General features: G+C 43.5%; 1 protein-coding gene across 2 annotated transcripts in view; it reads right to left on the bottom strand.

Moving 5' to 3' along the window:
- LOC145362534 (A disintegrin and metalloproteinase with thrombospondin motifs 12-like) overlaps positions 1-21,932 on the bottom strand; it is a 510,217-nt gene that overhangs the window by 402,105 nt on the left and 86,180 nt on the right. For both annotated transcript variants that reach the window (XM_080218577.1, XM_080218596.1), the window contains exon 3: positions 9,081-9,252. In XM_080218577.1, coding sequence (XP_080074703.1) covers positions 9,081-9,252 — 172 coding nt within the window. The remainder of the gene's footprint in view (positions 1-9,080; positions 9,253-21,932) is intronic.

Raw genomic sequence — 21,932 nt, 5'->3', positions numbered from 1 at the left:
TCCGTCTGCTCAGGTGGATACACCTCAGTGGATATTATTGATAGTTCAGGAGAGGGTCACAGATTATGGTGGTCACTGCATGGACATGTGACGACAGGTGAGGGGTGCAATATCAGAGCTCCTGGCTTCCTTGGTAAGAGGCATCCATGAGGTCCCAGTCCAATGCTGAGCCTTTGTAATTGTACCAGCCTCTACCACCTCCTCTGGCTTCTCTTTCCACATACACACCACCCTCTGAGTGAAGAAGTTGCCCTTCAGGTCCCTTTTAAATCTTTCCCCTCTCACCTTAAAACTATGCCCTTTCGTTTTGGATGACTCTACCCTGGGGAAAAGACTTTGGCTATTCACCTTATCCATGCCTCCCATGATTTTATAAACTTCTATAAGGTCACTCCACATCCTCCTACTCTCCACTAGGGAGCTAGTCACCTTGCACTGCTGGCCTGTATGACCTTTCTCAGCTAACACAGAAGCTGGGCACCCAATTAAAACAAAAGTCAAAATTGTGGCACTGCTGGCAATGCTGGGGATTTTGCTTCATAATGTAAATAATCGAAAGTCCACAGCACTGAAAATTTGAGCACGCTGAAGGGCGGCTTCAATACATAATACATAATTCAATAATGCTGCCTCACAGCGTCAGGGACCTGGGTTCGATTCCCAGCTTGGGTCACTGTCTGTGTGGAGTTTGCACATTCTCCCCGTGTGTACATCTACGTGGTTTCCTCCAGGTACTCCGGTTTCCTCCAGCAGTCCACAGATGTGCTGGTTAGGTGAATCGCCCGTGATAAATTCTCCCTCAAAGTACCCAAACAGGCACAGGAGTGTGGGAGCTTGGGGATTTTCACAGTAACTTCATTACAGTGCTATTGTAAGCCTGCTTGTGACTAATAAGTAAACTTTATTTTTTTTACTTTTTACATTCTGCATCATAAATGGAGGACAGCAGGTGCTAACTGCACATTCCCAGCACCTCATACTTTTTTTATTGAATTCAAAGGTTGCCAACTTTCTTTCCAAACAGCACATTTAATCATCACTCATCAGAGGTGGATGAAACCAAAAGAGGATTAGGCATCAGGCAGGCAATGATTCACTTTGTAAGCAAGAGTATGAAGAACAACATGTCAGAACATTGCATACTCATTCCTTAAATTATTTTTTTCCAAAGGAGCTAGTCAGTTGTTTTTAACTTCAGTAAGCCTCTTGAATTAAAGCTGATGGCATGTTGTGAAAAGCAATGTCCTGCTGAAAAATTATTACTAAGATTTACTGTTTCATATTTTCAATGCAATCTATTTTTGTTACTCTGCAGACAGTCAAACACTAAAGTTAGTACAATTTATCAGACTAACGTAGTTAACCCTTGCAATTGATGTTACTGCATACTGCTCCACTGCACCATATGGAATGATGGGTTAGACCAAGACAATGAGGTCACTTTGCATGATGCTGATATTTTCATGTTTGTTAAACTATATATTTTTTGTTTGAATGCAAGGTGAATTGTATTTGAAAGAAAAACATGCATTTTTAGAAACAGAACAAACCCTTAAGTTCCACTAAACAAATCTTTTGTACTCTACTGCGGATGAGGTAGGATCCCTGGGACAGCACGATAACACAGTAAAAAGTCTGACAACACCAGGTTTTAGTCCAACCTATTTATTTGCCTAGGTTTATCCAACCTATTCACCTGACGAAGAGGGTGTCCCTCGAAAGCTTGTGAGTATATTATCAAATAAATAGGTTGGACTAAAACCTGGTGTTGTCAGACTTTTTACTGTGTTTACGCCAGTCCAACGCCGGCATACCCACATCACAGCACGATAACACAGTGGTTAGCACTGCTGTTTCACAGTGCCAGAAACCTGAGTTCGATTCCTGGCTTGGGTCACTGTCTGTGTGGAGTTTGCATGTTCTCCTCGTGTCTGAGTGGGTTTCCTCTGGGTGCTCCAGTTTCCTCCCACATTCTGAAAGACGTGCTGGTTAGGTGCATTGACCCAAAGAGGCACCAGACTGTGGTGACTAGGAAAATTTCACAGTAACTTCATTGCAGTGTTCATGTAAGCCTTACTTGTGACTAATAAATTAACTTTATTTTACTTTTTTGCAATGGAGCCGGCTAGGTCAGGAGTGCCAGGTGCACACTTCAGGCCCGAACCAACCCGCACCTTTGAGAGGCACTCCTGAAAAGCAAAAAAGCCTGAGAATGGGGTCAAGAATCTCAGAATCACAAACCACCTGTCATTTCGAAAGTGCCCTCAGTCTTCTCGATTTGGCAAAAGCCTGGGCCAGAATCTTACAGTTGCTGTCCAGATCTGGATCAGTTTGTGACCAAGTTATATCTGAAATGTCAGGTGCAGTGAGCTTTGTGGTCACATTCAGGCTCAGCACAGAAGGAAGGGGGCAGACTGATCTGTTTATATTGGTGGGCACTTATATTACTTCTTTTTCAAATACATTTTTTCATGGTGTTAGTTTATCTGAAGTAAGACAGTGAGCAGTATGGAAAAGTATACAGTTCGCCAACCAGGAAAGGCTCTAAACACAAGTGCAATGATCAGCATTGCTGAAATATTATATTTAAACACAAGCATAATGGTGAAATTTATTTGCAGAATTGGGTAGAATTATTCGGGCTGCCTTTGTTCTCTCTGACCCCAGGGGGGTTGGTACACAGGGCTTTTTATCTTCAACCATTTTCCTGGGTAAGGGACCACTTTATATGCAGAGCATGTCCTTGTCAGCAAGCAGGAGCCTGTAGCCATTGCAAAGATGCATCCTTTAACCTGGCCTCTGCTTCTTCTAAAAGCTCTGCGGATAGAAGCTACTTTCATCTGCCACATTTCTTTGAAGAAAGAAAGTGGATCAACGTTATCAAACAAAATTGCAATCCAAAAATGTGTTTTCACTTCAGAGCTATCCATAGGAATTATCAGGCAGTCTCGAAACCTAGTTTTAACACATGCTTGAGTCTGACCTTGCATAATTCTGAAATATGATAGCAGAGATAAATAAGATCAGAAAAAAATGTAATTTCAGATGGCGATGTAGCAAAAGCATTATATTCTAATTGCCAAGCTTTGGCGAGTGGCATCTCAAAGAGACCTGTGTTAGGGGTCTCAAACATTCATTGCATTTATTAGGGATTCAAATGATGTCTCCACCTAAACTTGTTGATTACACAAAGGTAGGCAATATTGTAAACAATGTATAAAGGAGCATAGCAGATGAACATGCGTTTGCAAGCAAGGATCCACTCTGCATACACAGTGGCTCCATACCCAGGGAAGTGGTCCACAATCAAGACCCTTGGTACCCTCTCTCCTGGGGTCAGAGAGAGAAAAGACAGCCATAGAATTCTACCAAGCTCTGCCAATAAATTTCATCCATTATGCTAGCTTTTTACATGAGAGAATCAAGTAGGCCATGCAGCCCCTCGAGCTTGCTCCCCCATTTCAATAGGATCATAGCTGATCCGATTGAGGCCTCAATTTTACTTTCCTCTCTATTCTCTACATTCCTTGACTTCCTTGCCAATCAAGAATCTATCTAATTCAGTCTTAAAAATATGCAAATAGCCTTCCTCAACCACACTCTCAAGAAGAGGGGCAGCTCAGTGACCTGTGTAGTTAGCACTGCCAGGGATCTGGGTTTGATTCCTGGCTTGGGTCACTGTCTGCGTGGAGTTTGCACAGTCTCCCCATGTCTGCACAGGTTTCCTTCCACATTCTGAAAGGCATGCTGGTTAGGTGCATTGACCGGAACAGGTGCCGGAATGTGGCGACTAGGGGAACCAAATCCAGGTCCCTGGCGCTGTGAGGCAGCAGTGCTAATGATTGTGCCACCATGCCACCCACATGTTATATACCATCTGCCAAATTTTTGCTTACTTACTTAACCTATCTATGTGCCTTTGCAGATTCCTAATGCACTCTTTATAATTTACTTTCCTGACTAACGTAAGCAAATTTAGTAATTATATATTTGGTCTCTTCATTCAAATCATTGATATGGATATAGTTGCAGCCCCAGCACTGATCATTATAGTACTTTAATCGTTTCATCTTGCCAACCCAAAAATGACTAATTTTTCCCTGCTCTCTACTTCCTGTTGACTAATCAAAAATTTATCCATGCAATTCTACTATGAGCTCTTATCATCCAACTTAGGGAAAATGTTGGAATCTTTCTGGGCACCTTGTCAAAGTGACACTACATCCATAGGTTCCCCTTTATCCATATTGCTAGTTAATTCCTTAAAAGAATTCTCATATGCTATTATATTCATATTCAAACATAATTTCCCTTTCATAAAACTATGTTGAGTCTGTCCGATTACATTAAGATTTTCAAAGTGCCCTGCTCTAACCTTTTTAGTAATAGATTCCAACATTTTCCTTAAGTCAGATGATAAGCTAACTGGTATGTGGTTGCTTTCTGATCTCTCTCCTTGCTTAAATTCTTAAACTCTCTTTGTTCATTTCCAATCTGATTCTTCCTTCCAGAATTTGAGGAATTTTGGCAAATTAAAACCAATGTAACTAATATCTCAACAACCACTTCTTTAAAGAGCCCAGGATGAAGTCCATCAGGACAGGGGCTTGACAGCTTTTAGTTTCAATAATTTTCTCAGTACCCTTTTTCTGGAGATTTTAATTGTTTCAACTTTCTCTCTCCTTTTTACAGCTTCATTCACTAATATTTTTGAGATGTTATTTGTGTCTTCTAAAGCGAAGACAGACACAGTGGGCCCGACATTACCATCCTGATTCTAAGTGCTGTACAGACTTGAAACTGAGAGTGTTTCAGATCAAACTTTTACACTTGTTCTCAGGCGCCTCCATACGCACTCTGCCTGAGAAAATATCAGCAATTCTGAATTGTGCTGCAGAAGACTGTGGGTTAGGGGAACGGGGATTTTGAATGCGGATTACAGGGTCAACTACAGGGTTCTAAGGAATGAGGAACAGAGAGATCTTGGGGTTCATATCCACAGATCTCTGAAGGTTGCCACTCAAGTGGATAGAGGCATGAAGAAGGCTCATAGTGTGTTAACGTTTATTAACAGGGGGTTTGAGTTTAAGTGCCGTGGGATAATGCTGCAACTATACTGGACATTGGTGAGACCACATTTGGAATATTGTGTGCAGTTCTGGTCACCTCACTATAAGGAGGATGTGGAAGCATTGGAGTGAATGCAGAAGAGATTTACCAGGATGCTGCCTGGTTTGGAGGGTAGGTGTTATGAGGAAAGGTTGAGGGAGCTGAGGCTTTTTTCTTTGGAGAGGAGGAGGATGAGAGGCGACTTAATAGACATTTATAAGATGAGAGGGGGATAGATAGAGTGGGCCTGCAGAGACTATTTTCTCGGGTGGATGTAGCTTTTACTAGGGGGCATAACTATAAGGTTCATGGTGGCAGATATAGGAGAGATGATTCTTTACTCAGAGAGTGGTTGGGGTGAGGAATGCACTGCCTGCTGTGATAGTGGAGTCGGACACTTTAGGAACTTTCAAGCGGTTATTGGATAGACACGTGGAACACACCAGAACGATAGGGAGTGGGATAGCTTGATCTTGGGTTTGACATAGCTCGGCACAACATTGAGGGCCGAAGGGCCTGTACTGTGCTGTACTTTTCTATGTTTCTATGTTTAATGCACCTGAAACCCTGCAGCTCCAACGGGCGCCTCCAACTGCGCATGCGCAAAGAAAATTGATAGAATGCTGCTCCCCTGCCACATTCCTCCCGGGCTGGATAATGCCTCCCCTTGGCCCCCCCCACCGCAGACATTGCCCCACCACAACAACATTACTGACCCCTTATCCCCCCAGCCCCCTGCCACCCAGACAGATCACGGACCCCTCCCCCTATTCCCCCCAACCAATTTTAGGCAGTGTAGCAATGGGCTCCCCCCCACACCCCTTGCTCCCCACTGATCACAGGCAGAGTGGAAGCAGACCTCTGTTCCCCACCACCGATCTCAAGCAGAGAGCCATCAGACACTCGGCACTTACTTCCTCACTAACAGTCACTAACTGCAGCGCCCGAATCATACTTACGTGGAGCATGCCCGTTTTGCACCAATTCCAGATGGGCGTATCCGGTGCTAAACGGGTGCCAGGAAAGTTGGGCGTGCAGCCCATTAAGTCAATTTAAATGCATGCAAATGTATTTAAATGGCCATCTTGTCTGGTCCCAATCATGGCCATTTGTGGGCCTTGGTAAAGGGGGAAACCAGGATGGATGTGGGTGCGGATCGCGCTACTCGCCTCATGCCCAAATTCCTCACGTTTTTGTGCCCAAAAATGATAAAATAGGGCCCAAAGGATGGGATTTTCTGACCCGCTCGCTCCAAGGCTGGAAAATCCCACCAGAGGTCAATGGACCTCTGCATGCACTGTGTCCCACCGATGACAGTCCCTGTGGCAGGTAGGGTGGGAAAATTCTGCCCTAAAGGTCCTTAATGGGCCTGTTGGCTGCAGACGCAAAACCCGGACTGGTTGCTAAATATCATGGGTGCCCAAAAATGGGATTTGTTTCAGTAATCTTTCTGGACTTTGACTGATCACATGATCAGGTTCATGCCCAGGAAGGGCACAAACCTGATTAACATGAATTTGAATCCATTAGTATCTAATTTGCAGGGTCAACATCACATCTTCAGCCCTCATTGAACCTCTCCATCCACCAGGCATGATGCCACCCCAGTGCAAGTCATGATTGGTTTTCAGAAACAAAAGAACGGTCGTGATGACCACGCTGGAGGTGTACAGGTAAGTATAGCCCCCAGACTGTGAGGGACATGGCCAGCAGTGCCAGTCTGACAGCACCAACTTAATTTCTAATTTCAGAGGGCCAACCACATTGGTATTGATCTGGAATCACATATAGACCAGACCAGTTAAGAAACGCAGATATCCTAACCTAGAGGACATTAACAAACTAGCTGCTTCTTCTTTTTCATGACAATCGGCCATAGTTTCATGGTCACCATTAGACTTTAATTCCAGATTTTTACTGAATTCAAATTTCACCATTTGCCATGGTGGGATTCAAACTGGACCCCCACAGGGTATCGCTCTGGGTCTCTGGATTACTAGTCCACTTCGTGGATTACAATACCACCGCATCACTACCTGTCCATGAGGTCATCCACTTGGGATCTAAAAAGGATGAATCAGAGGACTGTCTAAACACTGAGAAGTTTAGAGTAAACGGAGGAGATTTTCAGCCTGTATTCACCATCAGAGAGAACAACGACATAAGCTGAAAATTCAGAGGGAATAGGGCAACATAAATTTTAATGTAATGAACAGGCCCCACTCCCCCTCCATATATTCCCCCTTTGCCATATTTCCAAACCTTGCTGATGTGATGTCACATCAGCGAGGTTTACAACAAGTTCATCCAACCTGGCAATGCCAAACTGTGCCAGGGGACAGACCCAAGGGAGAGCCTTAATGGGGGAGGGGGCGTTGGTGCATGTAACGGGGAGGGAAGGAGAGAGGGAGATGCTAGAAATGAATGTTGGCGGGGGGGGCAATGCCATTCTTCTGGTTGTTGACCCCTCCGTTACTACAAAGTGGCACTGTGGTGCAATGGTTCGCACTGCTGCCTGACAGCACCAGGGATTCGGGTTCAATTGTTGGCTGGGGTCACTGTGCGGAGTCTGCACGTTCTCCCCAAGTCTGCATGCGTTTCCTCCGGGTGCTCCAGCTTCCTCCCACAATCTGAAAGACACGCTGACTAGGTGCATTTTCCATGCTAAGTTTTGAAGATACAAAAGGGAATCATATTGGATAGGTAGAGAGAAACTTTTTCTATTAACTGGGGAATCTTGGACAGGCTTAAAATTTAGAGACAAGCCTGTCAGGAGAGCAAAGGGCATACAAATTTGTCAATCTCCTCCACATGGCAGTTGATATGCAGTCAACTTTAAAACTGACATTTCTGTGAACCAAAGGAAATGAAGGGATACAGGGTAAAAGCAGGTAATACAGAGTTAGGTCACATATTTACCATTAGTTCAATCGGAACAGGCTCAAGGGATAAATTATTTATTCCTGTTTCAATCCTCCTTTGAAATCTATCTACACGCCTTTTACTTTGTCATGTATCTCGAGTTACACTAAATTATGGAGGCAGTAAGTAGTACCAAGTGCTCCCCTGAGAAAACAGCGGTATGATGGCACGGTTAGGCAGGGGTATATCTACTTGCTGCCTTGGCTACAGTTAGTGCTACAGTCTGGGCAAATAAAACGAGCAAATGTGCACCTTCGGTCCAATGTTTAAACCTCAGGCCAAAAAAGAAAACACCGGAAAATCTTAGCTGATCTGGCAGCATCTGTAAGGAGAGAAAACAGCTGACGTTTCGAGTCTAGATGACCCTTTGTCAAAGCTAAAAGGCATAGAAAGTGGGAGATACTTATATTGCAGGGGGAGGGAATGAAAGATGAGTCACAGAAACCAGGAGAAAAAACTGCTAATAGCTGTCCACAGAGAGAACAAAAAGTATGAATGGCCAAACGGCAGAGGATTTGTAAACTGTGACAGATGAAGGCGTTGGGGGGAGTGGGGGAGGGGGAAATGGGACAGAGGTGTAGAGAATGTAGAAAAGGGGAAGCGGGGGGGGGGAGAAAAGGTCAGGGAAGTGGGATGGAGTAGGGGGAAGGAAAGAGTGGGGAGGGGGGTAAGAAAAATGAAGAAAGGCCATAAAGGAAAAGGTAGAGAACAGTAAAAAATTAAACAAAATAGAATGAAAACAAAGCAGTCGAAGTGGGGTAGACCAAATCATCTGAAGTTGTTGAATTCAATGTTGAGACTAGAAGGCTGTAAGGTGCCTAACCGGAAGATGAGATGCTGTTCCTTTAATTTGCGTTGAGCTTCACTGGAACATTGCAACAAGCCAAGGACAAACATGTGGGCATGGGACCTCAGCTCCTCTTTCAGGCAACTTAATAACAGGGGTACTCAGCAGGTTCCCTACACCTTCAACTATAATTATGGAATTTTAGTTTACTTCCTGGAGTTGTTAACTTGATGAAACCATGGACATGAGTTATTAATCATACCTTGTATTCCACAAGACCCTCCTCCCATAGGAGTCAAATCAATTGGCTTCCTCTGAGAGTGCTGGACAGCATGCCTCTTATATATGATGTGTGATTCTTCTTCTTCTTTCCTTGGGTAGCCATGAACAGGTTCGATAAAGTAATCTTCGCTGTGCAACCGGAACAAACCATGCTGCAGAAAGGGAGAGATAGAATTTAAATTTAAGTTATTGCGTTTCTGTGATTTCACGATGCAAAATCCCCTATACAGCTCCACCAACTCACGAAATATTAGAGGGAGAAAGTTGTATTGTCATATTATCCCAATGTGATATAGAAACCATATTTTGTGCACATATAAAGTTTATGTATTAGTCACAAGGCTTACGTCAATACTGCAATGAAGTTACTGTGAAATTCCCCATATGTATAGTTACATATTCAGAGTGTCACTCACTACTACACCACTTCTTGTGCATCAAACTAACAATGTATCGGTCCGTAAAGCCTGGTGCATTCTATGAAATGCACACAAAGAAATCAGAGTCTAAAAGTGGGATTATTTTGAACTCCTAGGAACCACGAGATATAACATGGTGGCAGCAGGAAAAACTAAAACCTATACATTTTAAACGAATTCACTGCTGAACTCGAAAAATCAATGCCACAGAGAGAAAAACCGAGAGAATCATATGAAAATGAAGTGGAGCCAGTAAGGGGAAATGATGGCCTTGTGGTATTGTCACTAGACAATTAATCCAGAAACTCAGCTAATAGTCTGGAGACTCAGGTTCGAATCCCGCCATGACAGATGGTGGAATTTGAAATCAATAAAAAATATCTGCAATTAAGAATCTGATGATGACTGCGAAACCATTGTCAATTATCGGAAAACCCATCTGGTTCACGGATGTCCTTTAGGGAAGGAAATTTTCTGTCCTTACCTAGTCTGGTCTACATGTGACTCCAAAGCCACAGCAGTCTGATCAACTCTCAACTGCCTTCCAAGGGCAACTAGGGATGGGCAATAAATGCTGGCCAGCCAGTGATGCCCATGTCTCAAAAATTAATTCAAAAAAGTGTAAATTTAAGAAACAGATCTCAAGCAGGTCAACCAGCACGTTTGGGACTCTGTACACCTTGATGTACCAAAAGATCTGATTAGAAAAGACAAGCTCACCATGTCGCAGGCTTTATGGAGCCAAGAGTAGACAGACGAAAACATTGACTACCCAAAATTTCAAGTTTAAGTTTTAATTTTAAGTTAAAGTTTATTTATGAGTCACAAGCAAGGCTTACATTAACACTATAATGAAGTTACTGTGAAAATCCCCCAGCCACCACACTCCACTGCCTGGTCGGGTACACTGAGGGAGGATTTAGCATGGCCAATGCACCCAACCAGCACATCTTTCCGACTGTGGGAGGAAACTGGAGTATGCGGAGAAAACCCGCAGGGAGAACGTGCAGGCTCCACACAGACAGTGACAAACCTGGGTCCCTGGCACTGTGAGACAGCACTGCCAAAGTACAGGAGCACAGAGTAACATTATCATGCTCAAACTATAGGACCACAGAATTCCCACAGTGCTGAAGAGGCTGTGGGAACAACAGCCCCACCACAATCCCACACCACACATTTACCCTGCTAATCCCTGACATTAAGGACAATGCCAATCCACCTAACTCAAACATCTTTGGACTGTGGGAGGAAACTGCTGCATCCAGAAGAAACCCACGCAGATGTGGGAAGAATATGCAAACTCCACACAGACAGTGACAAAAAGCTGGAATTGAATCCAGATCCCTGGTGTTGCAGTGCTAACCACCGTGCCACCCACGAAGATAGTGAAAGTCTTTCCTGGAAATGTGAAGGAAAATGATTACTCAAGGAAAGATGCTCTGAAACCGAGCCACACTATTCTAATGACATCTGGGAGAACTGAGAATTGACAGCTATGATGGCCCAAATCTGAGGGACACATGAAGGAAGAGACATTAACTACACGTTCATTCTCATGAAAACAGAAAATTCTGCTATTCTGGGGCTAAAGTTGTGAAGAACTGCAGCTGAACTCAGTAAAGCAGGAGATGAAGAAGGCATCACAGAGGGTTGAATATAATATGTCCATTGGAAAACACCCTCCATTCAGGAGAAATAAAGTGGTTGTTAGAGACACAGAGTCTAGTTTGAATAAGTTCCATCCTAATGAGGGTATGCAGAGGCAAATGTTGTGGTCTGATACTGAAATTCTCAAGAGGTCATGAAGAGCTCTTGATTAAAAAGAGAAGAGAGCTAATTCAGCAACTTCAGATAAAGAAGTTTTCCTGCAACTTACAGCACTCCAAGGCGAAATGTTAGAGCTAGAGCATAAAGTCGCTGATCTGAAGGCACAAAATGGTGAGCAGGACGTAACATGGCAAGCTGTAAAGCAGCATACGAGAGAGAAAACTGCATGTGGTATAGTTAGCCAGGGTGACATTCCAGAAGCAGATTCTGAACCTCAGGTTAAATTTCACCAGTACATGCTTCAAATAGACAGGCACCAAAAGAGTGAACCGCAGACACAGCGGAACACTCCATCACAGTCACAGAATGATTTACTGGAGCAGAGAAGAAGTACTGCCAAGTTAAAGACCGCCTGCAGTGTCCTGCTTTAGCCCAGAGGAAGAGGCACAACATTTCACGACAAAAGCAATACCATGAATAAAATTCTGGTGAAAAATGAACAAATTTTCCATATCTCTCAAGATATTCAATTTAGTTATAAAAATAGATTGTTAATTATTGTGGTCTATACATGGGCTAGGATTTTTCGGCCCCTGCCGCCTGTGGATTCTCCCAGTTCTGCCAAAGGCAACCCTTCCCCCACCCCCTCCTGTGGCAGGCTCTGCAGGGGCTCAGCTGGCCATTGAGTTCAGATGGACCAAGAGATCCCACCAGCAACCAACGGCAAGCTACCTCCGCTACCGAATTCCCTCCGTGGGATGTGTGTGTGTGTGTGTGTGTGTGCACGCGGGGAGGGGGGGGGGAGCCTGGAGAAGCCTGGCCATAATATATGTAAAAATATTTATGGTTGGAACAATCATGTAGTGGAGGAATACATTTTTAAAAGAACGAGGAATGTCAATTCTTATATTATTCTAACGTGACCCTGGACCCTGGACCCTAAGTGGATTCACTGTCCCCCTAATTTCACTGTGGCATGTTTTGCAGTGGTGGAGGCAGACCGGCAATGGCCAGTAGGATATCCCATTGCCCACATCCTCCACCATCAGGGAACATGGTTGGGGGTGGGGGGGTTTGGGGGAGGGGGGGGTGGCGTCGGTGGGACAGGAAGATCCCATCTTCAGGAACAGCCAGAAAAGCCCACTGTATATGTTAATGCATATGGACACCTAAGTATCCAGAGAACCACAATACGCACTGCTGCACTACAGTCTGCACACACAGTACGTAGTGAGATTTGTGAAAGATATTCAAAGAAAGCTTCAGCATTTGTATCTAACATGGTGATCATGTCCAACCTTTGGGAACCACTGTACACGCCAAATGATAAAAGATAGCAGCATTGTGTACAAGAAACAGCAAAGCTCCTGGGTAGCCAAACAGATAGGGTATTGTCTGAAACTGCACATACCTGAAGGACCCTAATTCTATCCTTGGTGTGTACAGAATTACCAATTTGAACATGAGAACTGATCTGAACAAGAGAAAGGTCAGCCAATCCTGATGTATGGTTTATCTGAGTAGACATGGATTGAAGGCAGGAATAAACTCAGCTCTGACATGCTGTAATTAAATAACTTGCTAAATCATCTTAGATGCAAAATGTCAACATTCAACCCATATTTTATTTGCTAGCATTTCACAAAAAAATAAACATTTTCGGGGGGCGGGGGGTGAGAGGTTGTCAAAAATGAGTTAATCGGATCTATTAGCAGGTAGGATTTGAGGCTGGTTGAAGCAATGCTTTCTCTCATTGTTCCTTCTGCAGAAACGTTAACAGAAAAAGCTTGACGTGAGCTGATTGTTTCTGACAAAGACAGAGACATGTGTTTCAGTTACTGTCTGTCTCAAAGCAGTTGTACGGAACAAATAAACTGGCAAAACATTTCCCCTCTAGTGAACTTTCTGGTACATTCCCAACTGTTGCTCTCTATGTAGGTTTAAATTCATCAAAACCAAAATAGAATCACAAAATAGTTGCAGCAAAGATGGAGGCCATTCGGCTCATTGTGTCTGTGCTGACTCTCTGCAACGCAACTAATCCCACTACTCCACCCTTTCCCACAATTCTTTTCTTCAGCTGCTTACTCAATTCCCTCTTGGAAGCCATGACTGAATCTATCTCCAACACATTCTGAGGCAGTGCGTTCCAGATCTTAAAAGGTGCCCGGACATGGACCTTAAATAAGGGTGAAGGCAGGCTGTGGGAGAGAGAGATCAGGGGGGTGGGGTGGACTGGAGCGTAGTGTAGTCATAGGGATAATGAGACCCATTGGGGACTGGGGTGGGAGAAGGGGTGGGTGGGGAAGGTCCAATAGGGGAATCATCAGTCTGGTTTTCCTTATTAATCCATATTTACCCAGGTGTCAATTTTCTCCCAGTTTATAGTTTCCAAAGGATTCATCACTGCCACCACGTGGCCTATAGATGTCAGGAATATCCTTTCACCTTTTCTGAACTTAAGTTTAATATTTGCAATTCTCCAGTCCTCCCCATCCCCCTATCTAAGGAGGGTTTGAAATTGTGGCCTGCGCCTCCTCAACATTTACCCTTAATTCCCTCAGCATCCTAGCGTGCATCTCATCCGGTCTGGGTGACATATCAATCTTCAACACAGCCAGCTTTCTTACCACTCTACCAATTTTTAATCAATGCACTTTCTCAACTGCCTCTGCGTTCACTCTGATTTTGACAGTATTTTTTCCCTTGTCAAAAGAGAGATGCGAAATGTGCCCCTGCCCCAGCCATGCCCCTCTCTCCAAATGTAAATCTTCATTTGATTTGATTTTGATTTGATTTATTATTGTTAGATATATTAGCATACAATGAAAAGGATTGTCTTTTGCACACCATACAAAGCAAACAGTTCATAGAGAAGGAAACGAGAGAGTGCAGAATGTAGTGTTATATTCAGAGCTAGGGTGTAGAGAAAGATCAACTTAATGCAAGATAGGTCCATTCAAAAGTTGATGGCAACAGGGAAGGAGCATCAGTTGGTACGTGACCTCAGACTTTTGTATTTTTTTCCCAATGGAAGAATGTGGAAGAGAGTATGTCTGATGTGCATGGGGTCCTTAACTATGTTGGCTGCTTTGCTGAGGCAGCAGGAAACGTAGACAGAGTCAATGGATGGGAGGCTGGTTTGCGTGATGGATTGGGCTACATTCACAGTCTTTTGTAGTTCCCTGCAGTCTTGGGCAGAGCAGGAGCCACACCGAGCTGTGAAACAACCACAAAGAATGCACAACCAGGTGCATCTATAAAAGTGCATTTTCTTCCCCCAGTAGTTCCACTCCTCTTTTTACTACCTTTTATATGCTTATATGCCTATAGAAGAGTTGAGGATTTCCTTTCCCAGCCTCTTTTCATACCCACCACTTCTTTCATTACTTTCTTCACTTCCTCACTCAGCTTTCTACAATCAGCACAGTTCTCGCTTATATTGTTAATTTTGACCTGTGTTACATTCACCTTTTTATCGTCTTCATATCACTCTCCCACTTTTGTCAGCTAGATGTTTCTAGCACTGCTTACCCTAGCTTTCTTGAGTGAATGCACCTCAACTATACATGAACCTCAAGCCAGCCTTTTGTTGTGCTATAGTTTTGCTTGCTAACATTTGATTCCAGTTTACCTGGGTCAGATCCTTTCTCACCTGGCTGAAACTGGCCCATCCTCAATTGATTATTGGATTTCACCTTTCCCATAGTTAAACCTAAACCTTGTGATGTTATTAAACCCTGTCCTCTAGCTATTCCCCCATTTGACAACTGATCCACAAGGTCATTCCCCAGATTCCAGCGCGAGAGAGTGTGTGCGCGAGAGTGTGTGTGCGATTTTCTAATAATCTGATGCTGCCGTCTACCAATCAAGTGGTAACACTAGGGCACAGCTGATGCTCCAGTAATGCCAAAAATGCCATGGGCATCTGCCCACATTATGTGATTGAGCCCATCCAACGATAATGGCTGGGTGCAAGTTTTGCCCCGCTGCATTTCAGGCAGATGATCAGAGATCCCCAAATGTCTGCCCTATACTTTTTAAAGTGAGAAAAGAGCCTTCTTGGATAAATAGCCAGGATAAGATCACGGATCCTGTATTTTAAAAATATTAACTTGTTATAAAGCGCATCATTTACAGGCTCTTTCCTCTTGTGGAGCAATCTCAAACAGGAGTTCACAGGTATGGATTGAAAGGTGACAGATTTAAAACTGTGATGAGGAGGGACTACTTCTCGCAGAGAGCGGTGAATTTATGGAACTCAATGGTTTTAAGAGGGAGATAGACATATTTCTAATAAAAACAGGGATAAGGGGAACAGGTAAGGAGGTGGATTTGAGATCAGAGCGAGATCAGCCAAGATCTGATTAAATGGTGGAATAGGCTCGAAGAGCTGAATTTGCCAGCTTCTGCTCCTAATTCCTATGTTCTTATGTAGGCTATGAGCGGATTTTCAGAGTAACATTTAGAAAGTCCAACTGAAGAGAAATTTTGTATGGCAGTGAAGGAAAAGTTGATTATGACCTCCTACATGTTGCATCATCAACACTTTGTGACAAGTGCCATTTTGTAGCTTTCCCGTGGCTAGACATTGGAAGAAAATAACAGGAACCTCACGAGGTGAGAATGTTAATACAACAAGGTCAGAGCTGGTGGATAAAGCGCTTTTGTCATAGATTTACTATTCCCTTGTCAAATCACCCCACATATCCTTAAGGTATTGACTCTTGCTGGATTGCTGTTCCTGGCTGCCTGCCTAATACTTCACAGTGTAGCCATTTGTCACAAAAATGAGTATCAAGAGGCTATTTGATCATCACGATGAAAACCTAATCCTAATCTCAAACGACATTCAAAAAGTGTTCAGCAGAAATCTTCTGATAGCGATCATGAGTGAGAACTTGAGCTGGATTTCCTCTCCCTAACCCCCTGGGCAATTTACGACTTCTTGTTCCTATATCATGTAGCCAGCCTCTGCAGAAGAAAACATTCTTAATTTATTGGCACAGCGAGAAGGCATTACAACAAAAGCTCTTTTCAGAACATCAGCATGATATTTCAGTTTTACTTTTTATTTCTATACAAAACAAAATATTTGAAACAGCCACTGTCATCAGCAATATAACACCAGCATGGCATGGCCCATCAGTTCAAATTCTTTTCAAAGAGGCAAGATAATAGCCCTGTGTAAATGCATTACTAAGTGTGTGCGACTGAGCTACACAGAAGGGAGCAGTCAAATACCTCACTTCAGAACATGAAACAAAATCAAGGCTAGCATTATAGGCATACTGCATTTTCAAATGATGCCATTTTTCCGCTCAATGTTAAAATAGGCTCTTTCCTGGCTGTTCCAATGGATGATAAAGATCCCATGATATTGCTCAAAGAACATGAAATTCTCCTAGAGTCTTGGTCAACGAACCTTTGTCAAACACCAGCAACAACAAGCCAGTTAGGCTTTGGTCTTGTTAGGGCTGAAAGAGGTACCTGCTGACTAATTCCACCACCCCCCCCCACCTCACCACTTCCCTCTGTCTCTCTCACCGCCTCCCACCCTTCTCCAATCCTAGCATTTTTAGGCTCACATGAAATTGAAATATATTGTGAATTAAAAAATAATCAGGGATGGTTACAATGGAAAGATCCATGATGCAATACTTGATACCATTTCTCTCCAAAGTCTCCCATGAGAGAATTTTCAAGGAGTTGCACAATAAGCGCAGGCCATGGTCAGGGAACATGATGGCCTTGTGGCATTATTACTAGACCACTAATCCAGAAACTCAGCAAATGCTCTGAGGGTCTGGGTTCAAATCCTGCCATAGAAAATGGTGGAATTTGAATTCAATAAAAAAAATCTGGAATTAAGATTCTACTGATGACCATTGTCAATTGCCAGAAAAATCCATCTGGTTCACTAATGTCCTTTAGGGAAATAAATCTGCCATCTTTACCTGGTCTGGCCTACATGTGACTCCAGAACCACAGCAACGTGGTTGACTCTCAGCTGCCTTAGGGCAACTAGGGTTTAGGCAACAAATGTTGGCCAGCCAGCCAGCAATGCCCATTTCCAACGAATTAATTTTTTTTAAAATTTGAATGCAAGTAGGTAACAAACTTTTTGGGTAATATATTTTTATTTAGTTCCATCTAAGCTTACAAGCTCTCTTCCAATATAATAGATGGCATTGAAAAGTAGATTTGGCTTGTACAAAGTAACTTCCGTGACATACCTTACAATCTGCTCTTTAACATCCAATGAAAGATTCCCTTCTCCCACCCCTTCTGCTCCTCCTATCGTAAATTTTGGCTGGAGATTTTCAGCTGTTTACATTGGCGGGATCTTCTGGTCCCACTGATGGCATGCTCCCACCCTGGAATTCCTGGCAAAGTTGGGTGTGGTCCATGTGAAGGCCCATCAGAAGATCCCATCACTGGCAAACGGCATGCTGGTTCTCACTGTGAGAAGCAGATCACAGGGAAGCCAGGAATTCCCTCACTGGTCTCCGGAGGAGCAACAGAAGTGGGAGAGAGGGAGTGAATCTCTCAGTCGAGGAGCTGGAGCAGGGAGCATCAGAGGGGCAGAATCTATGATTGGAGGGGTAACTCCTCACAGATTCTAATGCTCACTCTTCTTCTAGTCAAAATACATAGGAGCAGGGAGGATAGGGGAGATCTTTCTTGCAATATTTTAAATTTTCAACCCATGTGTTTGGTTCTATGCCAGCTAATTACGAGCTAATTCGTACACTGCCCTATACATTTTGAACCCTGGTTGATAGAGAGGGTGAAAACAAGCTTTAGATGCACAAATGAAATAAACCGGTTTGAAAGCCCAGTTTTTGTTACCCAATTTTTGTTCTAACGGCTGATGGCTATAGTATAAAATTGTCTGAAGTTGCTAAAACACACAGTTGCAAGTTTAACACAGGCGTTTACTAGGAGCAATCTTTGTACAGCAGAACACGAGACCACTGGCAGGATAGAGTGATCACAGAGTATGGAAACATAGACTTTAGAGCAGAAATAGACCACTCGGCCCCTCAAACCTGCTCCGTCAATCAATAAATTCATGATTGATCTGGTGTGGTTTCAACGCCACTTTCCTGTCTGCAGTGCATAACCCTTGACTCTGTGGCTATCAAAAAAGTCTATCTAGCTCTGCACTGAATAAATTCAATAACTCAGCCTCCACTGATCTCTGGGGAAGAGAAGTCTATATACTGAAAACCACCAGAGGGAAAAAAAATCTTCTCGTTTCAATCTTAAAAATGAGATCTCTTATTCCTAAACCATGTCCCCCAATTCTGGTCTTCCCATATAGAGGGAACATGGTCTCCGTATCAACCCTGTCAAGTCTCTCAAGGATCTTGTGTGTTTCAATTAGGGCCAGAATTCTGTAACCTTGCCACTGGCTTTGATTCTCTGTCCCACTGCAGGGACTGGAGATTTGATTGAGCGTCAAATTCTCTGTTCTCTCATTCTTCAGAACATCAATGGGCACAGGCCCAACCTGTCCCACCTTTCCCAAATCACTTTAGCCAGACCTATCTGCATCTAATCTTCGTGGAACTGTACAGTTTTCTCTTCAGTTTAATACTTCCTTAGCTAGGTGGCAGATTTTGTTCCCGAAAGGACATTAATTAGTGAATGAGATGAGTGTTGATAACAATTGGCAATGGTTTAATGGTCACCATTAGACTTCCAATTCCAGATTTCTATTGGATTCAAATCCCACCATTTGCAGTGGTGGATTTCAAACCCAACTCCCCAGAGCATTACCCTGGCTCTCTGGATTGCTAGTTCAATGACAATACCTCTACGCCACCACCTGACAACACAGGGCATCTCGCACAGGAAAAAACATAAAAGAAATGAGGTAAGCCTAACTGCAAGCACAGGGGGGAGAAAATGAAAACTTAATTGCAAGTGATTCAGTGCTGCAATTTATGAATAGTTTATTTTCTGGTATAAATAAAGTGAGTAAAGCAGTGATTAGTCTTCTGGAGGCCAAGGTGGTACTGTGATTATGGACTTTCAAAAGACATTTGATTGAGTACCACTAATAGACTTGTGAGTAAAATTGACTAAAGGGATAGGGACAATTTAAATACAGAATTGGCTGCTCGACAGAAAGAAGTCTCACAACACCAGGTTAAAGTCCAACAGGTTTATTTGGCAGCACTAGCTTTCAGAGCCTCAAGCTCCTTCTTCAGGTGAGTGAGGACTTGTGTTCACAAACAGGGCATATAAAGACACAAACTCAATTTACAAGATAATGGTTGGAATGCGAGTCATTACAGATAATCAAGTCTCAAAGGTACAGACAATGTGAGTGAAGAGGGTCAAGCACAGGTTAAAGAGCTGTATATTGTCTCCAGCCAGGACAGTTAATGAGATTTTGCAAGCCCGGGCAAGTTGTGGGGGTTACAGTTAGTGTGACATGAATCAATGATCCTGGTTGAGGCCGTCCTCATGTGTGAGGAAGTTAGCTATCAGTTTCTGCTCAGCGACTCTGCGTTGTGTGTCATGAAGGCCTTCTTGGAGAACACTTACCCGAAGATCAGAGGCTGAATGCCCGTGACTGCTGAAGTGTTCCCTGACTGGAAGGGAACACTCCTGCCTGGTGATTGTTGAGCGGTGTTCGGTCATTCGTTGTCGTAGCGTCTGCATAGTGTCCCCAATATACCATACCTCGGGACATCTTTTCCTGCAGTGATAGACAACGTTACTGAGTTGCAAGAGTATGTACTGTGTACTTGGTGGATGGTGTTCTCATGTGAGATGATGGCATCCGTGTCAATGAATCCCCAGCACGTCTTGCAGAGGTTGTTGTGGCAGGGTTGTATGATGTTGTGGTCACTGTTCTGCTGAAGAATGGGTAATTTGCTGTGGACAATGGTCTGTTTGAGGTTGTGCAGTTGTCTGAAGGCAAGAAGTTTGAGGTTGTGCAATTGTTTGAAGGCAAGAAGTGGTGGTCTTGGCAAGATGTTCATCTTCATCAATGACATGGTGAAGGCTCCGGAGAAGATGTCATAGCTTCTCCGCTCCGGGGAAGCACTAGATGATGAAGGGTATTCTTTCCACCATGTCCCGTGTTTGTCTTCTGAGGAGTTTGGTGCGGTTTTTCGCTGTGGCACGTCGAGACTGTCGATCGATGAGCTGAACACCATTTCCTATTCTTATGTGGGCATCTTTCAGCATCTGTAGGTATCTGTTGTGATCCTCCTCGTCTGAGCAGATCCTGTGTATATGGAGGGCTTATTAGTAGGAGATGGCTTCTTTAACGTGTTAGGGCGGAAGCTGGAGAAGTGGAGCATCATGAGGTTATCCATGGGCTTGCAGTACAATGAAGTGCTGAGGTGACCGTCCTTGATGGAGATGCATGTGTCCAAGAATGCAACCAATTCTGGAGAGTAGTCCAGGGTGAATCTGATGGTAGGATGGAACTTGTTGATGTCATCATATAGTTGTTTCAATGATGGTTCGCCATGAGTCCAAAGGAAGAAAATGTCATCAATGTATCTAATGTATAGTATCGGTTGAAGGTCCTGTGTGGTGAAGAGATCTTACAAGACCTCTTGTAAGAAATGAGACTTCTTACTGTGCTTACCCCAGTCCAACGCCAGCATCTCCACATCATGCTAGACAGAAAGCAGACAGTAATGCTGAATAGTTGGCAGGACCAGTTAAGAGTCAACAACATAAACTAGACCAGGCAAGGATGGCAGACTTCCCTCCCTAAAGTTCATTAGTGAACCAAATATGTTTTTACAATGGTTCCATGGTCATTGTTAACTTTTAACTCCAGATTTTTATTGAACTCAAATTTCACCATCTGCATGGTGGGATGTGAACCGAGGACCCCAGAGCGATACCCTGGGTCTCTGGATTACCATTCCAGTGTAATATTACTATTCCACCATCTCCCACATCAACAGACCAATGGGATGGACAGACACATGGTAGATGAAATGTAACACAGTAATGTGTAAAGTACAAATGAGACAAAATAGAAATTAAATGGTCTAATTTTTAAAGGAACAGAGAGATGTACTTCACATATACAAATCTTTGACGTTTGTCAAGTTGACAAAATTAAAACAGCAGAAAGGATTATTAACTTTATTAACAGAGACATAAAAGTACAAGACAAATAAGTTATGGTAAACCTTGATAAATCATTGGTACGGCACCAGCTAGTAGACAGTCATCGGCTTCAGAAAGCGTCCTGGAGGATATGCCCCATCCACATTAATGGGGACAAAGTGGAAATAGTTGAGTGCTTCAAGTTTTTAGGTGTTCTGATGATCCACAACCTGCTCTGGTCCCTCCACGCTGACGCTATAGTTAAGAAACCCGACCCCGTCTCTATTTTTTCAGGAGCTTAAGGAGATTTGGCATGTCCACTACTTTCTCACCAACTTTTACAAATGCACCATGGAAAGCAATCATTGTGGGTTGTATCACAGCTTGGTATGACTGCTGCTCTATCCAAAACCACAAGAAACTGCAAAGGGTTGTGAAAGAAGCCCAGTCCATCACTCAGGACAGCCTCCCACTGACACTGTTTGCACCGGCACGATCAAGGGCCCTACCCATCCTGAACTCTCTTCCAACTTCTTCCATCGGGAAAAAGA

The sequence above is a fragment of the Carcharhinus amblyrhynchos genome, chromosome 1 (genome assembly GCF_965287045.1).
Source record: "Carcharhinus amblyrhynchos chromosome 1, sCarAmb.v2.hapA, whole genome shotgun sequence".
NCBI lineage: Eukaryota > Metazoa > Chordata > Chondrichthyes > Carcharhiniformes > Carcharhinidae > Carcharhinus > Carcharhinus amblyrhynchos.
This window is presented reverse-complemented; position numbering and strand designations above follow the sequence as displayed.